This window comes from Seriola dumerili, unplaced genomic scaffold (assembly GCF_002260705.1).
Source record: "Seriola dumerili isolate Sdu_G_001 unplaced genomic scaffold, Sdu_1.0 BDQW01000733.1, whole genome shotgun sequence".
In the NCBI taxonomy this organism is placed as follows: domain Eukaryota; kingdom Metazoa; phylum Chordata; class Actinopteri; order Carangiformes; family Carangidae; genus Seriola; species Seriola dumerili.
Window position 1 is genome coordinate 205,954 of NW_019174988.1, and position 12,849 is coordinate 218,802.

The 12,849-nt window shown below is 39.8% G+C and overlaps 1 protein-coding gene across 1 annotated transcript in view; it reads left to right on the forward strand.

Moving 5' to 3' along the window:
• The first annotated feature begins 3,226 nt into the window (after positions 1-3,226).
• adamts3 (ADAM metallopeptidase with thrombospondin type 1 motif 3) overlaps positions 3,227-12,849 on the forward strand; it is a 136,763-nt gene continuing 127,140 nt past the window's right edge. The window contains exons 1-3 of the mRNA XM_022765727.1: positions 3,227-3,286; positions 3,693-3,714; positions 10,351-10,790. Of these exons, the coding sequence (XP_022621448.1) occupies positions 3,227-3,286; positions 3,693-3,714; positions 10,351-10,790 (522 nt within the window). The remainder of the gene's footprint in view (positions 3,287-3,692; positions 3,715-10,350; positions 10,791-12,849) is intronic.

Below are 12,849 nucleotides of genomic sequence, written 5' to 3' on the forward strand. Positions count from 1 at the left end.
ATTCAGTTCCTGCTCTCATACACCTTTAATTTGACAAGGTCACTTGTCAAATGTAAAAGGAAAGCATGACTCATTCAGCCTGACATCTGAAATCTTTGTTTTCTGAAATTAATGAACATATTTTCACAATCATGAGTCAATTTGAAATAATTATTCAGTTTTAAATAATTTAACTCACATTTTTAAGGAAGCAGGGAAACTTTACATATTTATCTAAACTTCTCACATGGTTTCAATTTAATAACTGTGGCCCAAAGCCCTCAAAGTATCTGATATTTCACAACAGTGCAAAAAAGAAAAAGGTTATTTTTTTTGTTTTGTGTAGCAGAACTTTAGTTAGAGTTTCCTCTTTACTAATTAATCACCTCACGGCCCCTCAGATTTATATTATGACACCCTTAAAGGGAGCCCGATTAAGGATGTGAGTACTTCCTCTCAGTAGATACCTGTGCCTGAGAAACAAAACCTGATCCCTCTACATTTCCCAGCTGCCTTTTGAATTCCGGTTGCAAGTTGGAGGTGCTTTAATAGCAAATGTCCTGTTCATATGAACCCATCAATATTTATGAATGTCATTGCTATTCAGAAAGTGTGGGCCCAAACCATTTGCCTGCTTGTTAAGTTGACATTCAATGGAGACATTTTACACTAATGCAATCCCCACAGAAATCCCCCACTGGTCCTTTCTCAAACCTGCAGTCATGGCATTTCTGCCTTAGAGAGGGCGCCTCAACATGGAAGACGACAGAGACAGAAGGCGAAAGAAGTAGATGATGAGCAGTCAGAAATGAGGCAGAGTGCATTTCATATTACTGCAAATGACTGCTACGCCCCCTAACCTGATATTACATGCAGCTCTCGCCCTCTGGATCTTTTCAGTGAGCTGAGACAGGAACTCTGCTGCTTTCATAAATGGTTCATGTGAAATGTTTTCACTTATTGGAATATTTTAAGACTCACAGCTGCGACGTTGGAGTCAGATACTTGAGAAATGAAGCTAAAGAGAAAATGTTCATCAGTAAAAAAAAAAAATTGATATTAAAAAAAAAGGAACTTTTCCTTTGACAAACACTGAAATTTATTCCAAAATAGAAAATAATTTTAATTATTATCAGTATATAGCTGGAGTTTCATGTATATTTTATTTTGTATGTATTTCCTTATTATTATCACCAGTATTTGTTCCTCTTTCTCTTCTCCTCCACAGTTTTGGTTGTAGCAGCTGGGTGCCTCTCCTTGTTCTCCTGTCCCACCATGTGTTCAGAAGAGGAAGGGTAGGTGTGATAGTTATTATTGCCTGTAACACAGTCACTATCAGCATATGCTAGTGGAGTGGTGTCCAACATGGGGGTCAGGACTTCACCTTGGGGTAACAAGATGATTAAAGAAATAAGAGGGAAAAAATATCTTTTACAAACCATGAACAACTAAAAAGTAATCTCAATGGGAATGATGGTATTAGTATTTAATAAATTTTGGCTCCTCTGTTCCTAATCTCTCTGACAGAATAATCTGAGAAATATTTTATCATTTACATTTTTTTGTATTTTATTTTACAATTTGTTCAGTTTTCCAGTATGTTTCTCCTATTGTCTTTCTTTATTCTTTTTTATTTGAGAATGGAAAGGTAATAGTAAACATTCAGACATTGACCAACAGCTGTAGCCTGTTTCCAGACCTCTGAATCACTTTCTACATCTACCATTGTTTCAGTAATTCAGCTAGTAGTAATAATAATGGTAATATTAATGATAGTGATAATGAAATGAATTGATTATCGTGGTGATCAGCAGACTCATGTCAATATGTCACACATTTATCACGTGAGAAACTATTTGATGAACAGTTTTACATATAGTCATGTGTTTCTTTCACATTTCACATGGGATAACTTCACATGATGTAATCACGTGTCACATTCACATATAAAGAGACTTGTGATACATACATTTGCAACTGCCACATAAATAAAATATTACATTTCCCATGTGAAAACATGAAATTCACATTTGCTTTTTCATAACACAGGCATTGTATTTTCCACACAAATATTAAAAATAAAGACAGACCGGTGGACAGAGACATCTTATTAAGTTTAGCTCATTTGTTTGAAACCTCATGGTAACTTTTACCATAAGTTGAAACAAAGTTAACATATATTTATCATTAATGGTGAGCACCCTGTGTTATCCTGTCCTGCTCTGGGATGAGATGAGATGAGGGAGTTCCTCCTCCTTCTCCTGTGTCCCATCATGTTTTCATTTTAAGGGCAGAGTTATTCCAGGTCAAAGGGGTGTTATTGTTGTTTTCAAAATTGCTTGATGAATATGTTGTTATTTATACATTTACCGTTCATGTTGAGCAGCCTATCTCATCCTGTGCTGTACTAGCATAAGGTTAGGGAGGTGGGATCTTCCTCCTCCTCCTCCTCCTGTGTTCCATGATGTCTTCAGTTTAAGGACATAGTGATGTTAGGGCATGGGGTTATTGTTGTTTTTTACACTGATATAGAGATATGTGGTTATTTAGCCTGTATACTGTACTGCCTATCTCATCCTGTCCTGTCCTGAGATGAAGTTAGGGAGGTGGGATCTCCCTCCTCCTCCTCCTCCTCTGCCCCACCATGTGCTCAGGTTAAGGACGGATAGGATTATTGTCGTTTTCTATATTGATATTGAAATATGTGGGTGTGTGTGTACTGAGCAGCCTGCCCTGTGCTGTCCAGGGATTAAGTTTAGGGAGTTGGGATCTTCCTCCTCCTCCTCCTCCTCCCCTGTCCCACCATGTGTTCAGGCTGGAGGAGAGGGCAGAATGACGTCACACAGGGCTGGTCTTGCCGTTTATTAGCCAGAGGAGCCAAGTGCCAGGTCGCGAGAGCTTCACACTGCAGCTCTGTCCGGCCAGCGGCAGAGGGGATGTCTTACTAACTTCACCAAAACTTTCTAGAAAACTCAGTCAACAGAAAAAAAGAAAACACTGACTGACTGACAAAGTGTCGTAACTCGCCTCACTCCTGTTTTAATGAAACTTTAACTACTTTATGACTTTTTTTTCTTCTTTTTTTAAAACTCAAGCAGAGGCACTGCCTGTACATCCACTTTGATAAGTTTTGAATGAGCCGGGTCACGCTTGCGTAGAGAGTTTTTTCTTTTCCCGATTTTTTCTTTCTCACTTTATTTTTATTTGACGTTGGGATAAAGTTTTTCTTTATCATTTAAGACTCGTGATGGCTGTCCTGTCACTAGCGTTACTACTTGTAGGATTTGTATTGACTTCAGCTGACAAGGTAAGTGTCTGGCCGCTTCGCCGCTTTGCCTCATTTTACACACAAGCGTGCGCATTTTTTTGTTTTTAAATTTAAACCGACCTCGTTAATATTAAAGAAATCCAGCTGTTAAAATCGAAGAAGTGGGCCGGAGACTCTCTTTCAGAGCTTTCACATTTGGCTGAGTAAATGCTGCACACTGCTTCCTCTGTGAAATACATGTTGACACTGCACACGCATGAGCTTAGCCTGTTACATAACACATGTAAAATAGAGGCATTTTTGTTAAACTTTTACAAGCAGCTCAGCCCTACAGTAAACTGCTGCAGGGCGGTAAGTGTTGCTGCTGCTGGACATCTCAGCCTCTCAGATCATGATTTCCCTTCTGGCGTGTACAGCTTTTAACGAGCTTTCTCTTCTCTTACAGGCTGGTGAAGTAGATAGAGAGGGTAAGTCCTGCTCATTTTTTTTGTTGCTCTTGTTAATAATTAGAATAAGTTGTTGAGAAAATAGAGGAGATTTTACCCCAAGAAACTCAGGAGGACAACTTAGTGCACTGAGATCAAAGTGGGAGGGGAGTTTGTGAGTGAGGAGCTCTGTAATACACCCCCCTCCTACCCTCCTCTACCACCCCACCATTCCCCCTACAGACACACACACACACACACACACACACTTATATTAACTGAGCAAACTGCTTCAAGGGCTTTGTTATACAGGAAAGAAAATTCCACTTCTAAATCCTGCACATCTGTTATTCATTCTGAGGTTAAGAAACAAGTGAGCTGCAACAGTGTCCACGTAGGATCCTTTTACACCCGCTGTTATCTTCTGAACACCTCAAGGGGCCTCACACAGCAAGATGACAGTTGGCAGTCAAGCACCGTTGGGCTGTAGTTGAGCGTTTGTGGTCGCTGTCACCTATGCAGTCCATCACCGTTAGCTCCACTTGGCCATTATCGGCCTTGTAAAGCAGCTACCTCACCCATTTAGTGTGGTTTCTATTCATTTTTCACCTTCTTCCACAAGTTAAAGTCAATGGGTCTCAATTAAGGGCCATTTGTATGAACAGATTGGTTCTTTAATGGTATGTACGAGTGATTCAAGGATGATTCAAACATATAGTTGATTACCTCTGGTTCGAATTAGAGGATGAATTGGTAATCTTTTTCTGTTGGTTCAGTGTTAGAAAAAAAAAATCATGCCAATAAACTTTTTTGCTAGTCCAAAACTGTTGATTTTGCTCACCCACAGTATGCAAAGTGCACCTGGCTGCAGGAGCCGTTTAGCTTCAACTTGCAGAGTTCGCCTTGTAGTTAGGTCACATCAACATCGGATCATGTTCCTACCACAAACAAACCGCTCCAGGATTAGTTTGTGACTGGACCTGGACCGCACCCAAGTACTTGATTGTGGTGTTCTGCCCAAACGAATTGTACCAAGGGGGAAAATGAACCAGAGTCTGATTCAACCAGACTAAACAGCATAGGTTTGACAATGCTCCAAGAGAACTTGTTGCATTCACCAAGTTTCTCTTTAGAGTATGAGTGAATTTATCATTGAAGTTTTGTGATTTTTACTGGCATATTTTGGCATGACAGCTTATACAGTTAAATAATTGGTAAAAAAAAAAAAACTCTCTTAGCTGCAGGTTACTGTTACTGTAAGTTGGAGAATCTGACTTGTACAGGCAAACCTGGCTGAAAAAAAAGTCCAAGGTTTGGTATAAGTAAACAAAAATGTTTTTGAATCTGAAACCACCTTTCCATCTATGGAATCAGCATCAGACAATCCAGCAATCGTAGCCACATTACATAACGATTGGCATGGTGTGTAGAGGTGTGAAAGTATGCAGATATGAAAACAGTTTTTTTTTATGTTAGAAAGACAGACTTTGTTTTCTCCTCTCATGTAAAGCGCAGCACCTTCATACATCCCGGCGGTCAGGTGATCATTGGCTGAAGACTTTGTGGTTTGTTCAAGTTCATAGGTTTTCAAGTTGCATCACTCGGTTATAATTATCACTAGTTCTTCTGGGGGCAGTTGAGTGTATCAGGGCTCTTAAGGTGTCAGTGTGCTCCAACCTGTCAGATGGTTGTATAGGCTCTAATATCCAGCTCTTCCCAGACCTTTCTGACCTTGGAACTGAGAGGCTGCATCCAACAGTTTTTCTAGCTTTCCGAAGTGCAACATGATGAATGCCTTAGAAGCAAGACTGTCCAAAAGGGTGCACCATAATCTCCTTTTGTAGATTTTATTACATATTGTCTCTCTTTAGGCTCACTGACCCACCTTTGAGTGAGGCCATTTGGAAGAGCTATGAACACTTTTGCCTTTAAGTGTGCAAACTAGTTCATTTGAAGCATACTTAAACCATGAGCAAATGACAGTCCTGTGTAAATATATTCATGCTGGCATTGGTTATAGTTTCTGTGGTGTTCACAAGTTTACAAATTGAGGCGGTGCATCAGCCAGTTTTTGTCAGTGCTGGATCTTTGAGGCCACCATGGTGTGTCAGGTACTCAAAGATGTACAGATGAAGTCCATTCTTCCAAAAGATTTCCCCTCATTTGGTGTTTTGACAAAGGTGGTGGACAGTTGTGCAACATGTCACTCCAAATTGTCCCATAATTATTTGGTTGAGTAGAGATCTGGTGACTGGGAAAGACTTTTTTTTAAATATTAATTTAATTTTTTTCAATGTTTCTTTACTCATTTATAAGATATTGCCACTCATCTTTATCTTTAAGCACCAGGTTGCCATCATGCATGGGGACGGCTAAGGCAGTTTTCCTGTTGGTGCCCACTAAATCCTTTCCTTGCAAATTCAGCAGCGTTTAAAAGAAAAAAATCCATAAAATCCATCCATTTATTGATTAAGCTTTAAAACAACCATTGGTGATGTACCTCATGCTTGTGCTGGAAACATATTTTGCCCTTACTGTGGAGAACTGGCCAAACAGATGTTGCACTGAGATGTGTTTTTGCTGGTTGAGAACATAAGCGGTTCAAGCCATTTCAAACCTGTACAATAAATATCATGGTCTGGTGTCAGACCCTCACAATCAAAGAACAAGGGCGTCTTTGGGGAGCTGCCATTTTGCACCGATGTTCAACAGTCATGCAAATGGAGAAATCCATCATAGCAGGGGCAGAGAGACTAATTTCTCCTAGCAAAAAATAGACTGTGTGCAGTACGGGATGCCAATCTTACTTTTGGTCTTTGTCTGCGCACTAGCTCTGCAAAACCAGTCCATAAACTTTGCTTTGCTGAGTGTGGTTGGACAAGGCTAAATGCACATTGGCTGAGGTTTTGAGAGGTCATGGACAAGAAATTAATTGCACTTATAGCCTTTAGAATCAATTTAATGAAGCAATTCACTTTTTTTCAGAACTTAAAATCTACATTTTACAAAAAATAACGGATACCAAAAACAACTTGCATATTCCTTGGCCTATGGCTGAACTTTCCACCAAATCTGATAGAAATGTTTCACACAAATAAGCAAACAAATCAATGAATTTAGAGGATTAATATTCTTGCCGCAGACAAATATTTTGACACTGCTTCACACCTGGTTGGATGTTTTCATCACCTGTGCTGTGTTGAATCTGCAACAATGAACTGGGCACCTCATGAAAGAAGAGATGTGTGCCTCTCAGGCATCTCAAAAGCCAGATACCATTTAAACCATTAATTTTAAATTGCAAATGTTCCTTTCATTGTGCACATGTAGTAACCTGATTGCTAACAATTCAATCCATACCTTCACTGAATTATTCTAAGGTTAAAACCTCCAATAATTTACATTGTAATAACCTAGCGATATATATTTAGTGTTTCACATTTGGATGATATTGGTTTAAGTTGCTCTTAGACAGTAATTCTCCTCAAATCAAGGCCTTTAATGAAATTTCTAGTGAATGACTTTTGTAACGGAGAATCGAGAAAAACCTTCAACATAAATGTCTGTAGCCTTTTCCACTTTGACAGAATACATAATTTTGAATAGAGACACTGTAAGTGTATTCTGAGATGACAGTGGCTTTTTTTGTGTGACAGTGAAGGATGTGTGCCAATAGGCATTGGAGTGGATGACCTTTTAGTATAATCTAAAAGACAGAGTATAAGTCATGTCTGGGCTCGCTATTCACTGAATGTATTTCATCTTTCACTCAAAACTGTGGACAACTGTGGCTCTTTTGAGAATAGGTACAGCTCCACAGTTAAAATTTGACCTTGTAAACTTCCAACTTCAGGATTTTGAGCTTGTGGGTTCAAGTCATATACTGTACCCCAGAGACTGAGTGTAGCCCTTGGAAAGTAAGCTTTTATTTTTCTTACACAAAATAAATGGATTCCATCCATCATGCAGCTTGGGTTAGTAAATCTTACATACGTGCTGCAAACTAAAGTCTGTTCAAAGTGGCCAAAAATCTCCAATTGCAGGTTTAATATTTAAGGGGTTGATATGTAGTGTTGTTTAATACTACAGCAAACACTCATTGAGGAGTTGCTTTTTTAGAAATACAACAGGTGTATCTGTTTATAGTGCAGCCAAACAAACTCATGCTGTTTTAATGAAGAAGTTGGTCATATAATTGCAACCAACAATCTGATTTCATACGCTGCTGACAGCAGGGCAGGTGTACAACTTATCACCTAAAACTCTTCATTTAATAGTTCACCATGGCTGTTTCCTTGTTCCATTACTCCCTTGTAAACATTATAAAAATGATCTGCTCTCGAAAATCACAGTGTTCCAGTTTTGAAGGTAGCACGTCCAAGATAAAAGCATTGTGTTTCCGGTGGCTGCTTGACAATAAAATCCACCCCATACTCTGCCAGCTCAACACTTTACATGAGAAACAGCAGCTATAGGAAGTGTAAACAGTGTATAGAGTGTGAACATTAAACTGTTAAAGCTGTTCAATGAGATAAAATGAAGTTGAATTAGATGCATTGTTTTTCTGTGAATCCCTCAAATGCTACCAATAAAAAGTGTTGTATAGAGAGAGAATTACTAAATGTAAATGCATTCAATTGCAGAAAAAATACCAGCCATAATAATATGTTTTGATTTCTTGAAAATTTTAAGGATTAGATAAGTAAGGAGGTTTTTTTTCAAACTCTTACTTTAATAGTTGCCTTTTTTGTCATAACTATTTAATGTAATAAAAACAGAAGATTTGAGTCAAGCTTTCATTGGCGTGTAGGTCTGAATGTACAGAAATCTGCTCTTTCTTCTAAGTCAGGGAAATGGCCCTTGAGATTAGACCTGGGCCTCCGGAGGATTAAGCAGTGAAACCTCGCTCTTGCAAATGCACACTAATAAACTGAACTAATTCTTGGCTTCTCTTTGACCCATGGCTCTATAACTTTTTCATCCCTTAAAGATTTGTCACACCGGCTTTTTCACAAAAAGCAAACTGTGGGGAAATATGTAATGCTCTATCTAAACTTACATCAGCTCTACACATGTTGCACAACCTTTTCACATATCGGTATCAAACAACTGACTCTGTGTCATTCATGTTTGTGGAAGGAGTAAGGTTAACATGATGTAACCATAAGGTATTTGCTTTGTAAAAAAAAAAAAGGCTTTTGATATTTTTTTGCATGTTCAAAACCAGACACGTGCCTGCAGTTTGCTTTGGTTGTAGAGTTTTGACAGAGGAGCATTGTTTCCTGTCTGTGTTGTTCTGTTAAAGTCAGTGTGATCAAGCTGCTTCCATCCCTCAAAGTTCAGTGTTTCATTTCATATATCATTATCAAATTGACACTGTGATATTTGCATGTGTCTTTTTAAATGCATGTTTTTTCTGTTTTGTTTTGTTTTTTTCTTCATCACATGTTCAGAGCACGGACACTATGATTTGTAAAGCATGTAATTTCCTAAGACATGTAATTTGAGTTTCACCATTGACACCTGTTTGAAAGTCAAAACCTATAAGATAATTACAAGGTTTCAAAATTCATGTTACATTTTTTTTCCAACCAAAACTAACCAAAACATTTTTGAATGTGTCTGCCATTGCACACATTTTGAAAAGCAAACCAATCTCTGGGTGGAAATTTCCTTTAAACTATGCCCACATATTTTTCCTTCTACAATTGAGTTGACCACAAATTTGCCAATGAACACGGGCCTGAGGGTTGATAATGACAACCATCCAGTATAGGATGCATATTTTTTGGTACAAGGTATTTATTTTGGATATGCTAAAGGCAGTAACAGCTTATGAAGAACTCCTGGACAGATGGTTTTTCTTCTCTACACTCTCTAACTGCAGTGCTTCCCCCTGTAGCTGCATCAGACACATTGGCATCAGTCTTGATGATCAGTCTTCTGCCTGTGCTCATCCTTAATGGAGAACAAGTCCATGCATAGAATGATGATAGCATAAAAAAAATCAAAAGCTTCTCATTCAAAGACAAATAGATTAGCACAGCGTCTGTGCCAGTGCAAGGGCTCCAGCAAAGCAGACAAAACAGGCAATCCTGGCTTAACTTCTGCCAAAGTGCTGTCCAACGCCCACTCTTCTGGCAAATCAAATACATGCAAGCTAAAATTTCAGGTAGAACACCTGTGTGTGGCTTTGTAATACCCATTCTATGGTTTACCTTTCAAATATTAAGCCAGAGGAGCAAACAAATCCTACCTGAAAGGAGAATTCATGGTGTGATGATAATGATATATAATGATAGATGACAGTAATATGCTACAGCATCATTGTCAGATGATACTTCCACATCTGGACCAATTCTGGCACACACACAGAAATTCTTCCAGCTGTCAGTCAGTACTGGACAATAACAGCTGGAATCTGCCCGGATGTGAAAGTATATGGTATATGGGCCGGACTCGTGGGCCGAGGACCCAGGCATATGTTGGGCCAGAAGTGTCATTTTGGTATCTGGAGAGCCACAGAGTTCTGAGCATTTTATTCTCTTCACATCACATGAACATTTGGACTGAAAAATAAAACATGATGTGTGTAGTGTGTTGCTATTTTGTCAACTTCCTGCTGCCTTGAAATAGAAAAATAAAAAAATGTCTCACTGTCATTGTGTTGTTTTACAGACCAGCTGAGGAGCCGCCTGAAGGAGTATGGCCTGGTCACTCCCTTCAGCACCGACTCTCACGGACACTACCTGTCACACCTGCTCTCAGCCACTCATAAGCAGCGCGTCAAGAGAGAGGTGTTTTCTTCTAGTGAAGCTGAACAAAAACTTTTCTTCAACATCACCGCCTTCGGGAAGGAGTTCCACCTCCGCCTGCGCCCTAACAACAGGCTGGTGGCCCCAGGTGCGATGGTGGAGTGGCACGACGAGGTTCAAGGATTCGGGAACGTCAGCGACAGTGCAGGTGATGACCCCAGCACAGACACCAACCATACTGAAACCAGCAACGGGACAGAGAGGATACTGCGACGCGAGCTGCTAAAGACGGATTGCACCTTTATCGGCGATATCTCAGACGTTCCTGGGGCCTCGGTTGCTATTAACAACTGCGACGGACTGGTAAGTCCTCCTCAGTCATAAAGCTCTGTACTCCCCCACCCCCTCAAACCCTGTCTTTTCATTAGAAAAGTGCCATGACCTTATCAAGTGACACTAAGGGATTTTAGATATCCGTAACTCCTAACTTTAGCCTTTCTTTACGTCAGCACTCGGCATTTTTACAGCACATTGTTCTTGGAGATATTCTTCAGGCGGGCAGACGGAATAGCTTTTTGTACAGAAGTTTGACACGGGTGAGTGGCCATCCATTGCAGCCACAAACCCGATGGATTTTCCCTCCAACCTCTTCCCAACATAAAACACGAGTCCCCTTTGTGCTCCACAAAAGTCTGCAGTCCTATCCTCCCCATCACCCCTCGTAAAACACTTGAACAGTAATTGGGAAATGTCCTGGGCCAAAATCTCCTAGAGTAGGCCAGCGAAACATCTCTGCATCCAAGGAAAGTCTCGGTTAGCCAAAACCAAAGTCCTTCAAATGAAGTTCTCTGCTGCAGACTTTTGAAAAGCAACACAAAGGATGGACCATAACTTTTAATTCCTGTGAGTATGGAATCACCATGTTAAAAAGACAAAGCTAGTGTTATTTCATCCTTTTATTATAACAGCGTTTCTGCTCAGAAAACTGTACCAACAATGAATTTATCCTGTTAATAAGTACTGTGTGTAGCTGCGGTCAGATATTGCTTAAGTGTACTCTATTCCCTAAGAGGAAACAGGTGTGCTACCCCTGCACTGAATTTCTACTGAACTGCAGTGTTTTCATTTTCCCCAGAAGTGATAAAAAGTAAGAGTCTTTATCAGTTTAGTGAATTTCATTTTCATTGAATGGACTGACTAATCTGTGTCAGAGTAAAGCCTTCATTAGAACTTTAAACATGGACTCCTCTTAGCTCAGTGACATGTGCCCAAGCATGATGTCAGAAATCAAAAATGCTGCCAATGAGTCGTTTCAGACTAAACTACACTTACCAACAATGAAAGAATGTTGGTCCAGACTAAAATATCTCAACAGGTAATGGATGGATTTCTATCAAAGTTTGTACAGATATTCATGGTTCCCAGAGGATGAATCCTAATGATTTTGGTGATCCTGTGACTCTTCATGCTGTGGCTCCAGCTTGTCAAATTCATCACTTATCCAGTGAAATATATCTATATTTACCAGATGGATTGGTGCAAAATTGTGTAGATGCATTCACGGTTCCCAAGGATTTTGGGGATTTGAGTAAAATACCTCAGCAACATTAACTGGTCATTATTTCAGTTTGTCCAATATTTTGACCAATACTACTTTTACTACTACTGTTTGACCAAAACAAACCAAACTAATGACAAGTCCTCCCGCTCTGGGGGCCTTAAAAGAGTCATATACCCTTTTTCAAAATTAGTGGGTATAAGTGAGAGTGAGCAGTTAGTTGCCATGCAGACTAGTGAAATGGATCTGTCGTGTCTCATCCTCGGGTTGGTTCGTGTGAGGCGCTTCTCAATCGGTGATTGTGTGTTTTACTTATTTCAGGGCTGCAGCTCACTCTTTCATCCCGGAGCACAGCATAGCCGTGGTGTTTCTTGTTTAACAGCACCATGCTGGACAGGTGACAGGTCTGTTTACATTGATTGAGCTCTGAAAGATGTCACAGCAGGAAAAGGGGCGAAAATTAGCGGGTTCACCTGGGTGTTGTGTTTACATCATTGCCAATTGATGTTAGCGGGTTTTTTTCTTTTACCAGTGGAAAAGGGGCTATAGGTGCTCCCTTAATGCATGACAACGTGCTGCACTAAGATGGTGAACGTAGTAAACATACCTGCCAAACATCATGGTGACATTAGCATATAGTGCAAATCACTGCTGTGTCTAACTATCGCCTCACAGAGCTGTGAACATGGCTGCATGGTCTTGGTAATAAACAACAATAACAATGGAGGTGCATGAGCTACATCAGGCTGTGGCTGCACAGACAAATTAATTGTTGGTTTTAGTTTCTTCGGGGGGATTTTTGGTGGTAGTAGAAAACAGAAAGTAACACTGGCCTTATCGTTTTAATTAATCTGAATTTGCTGT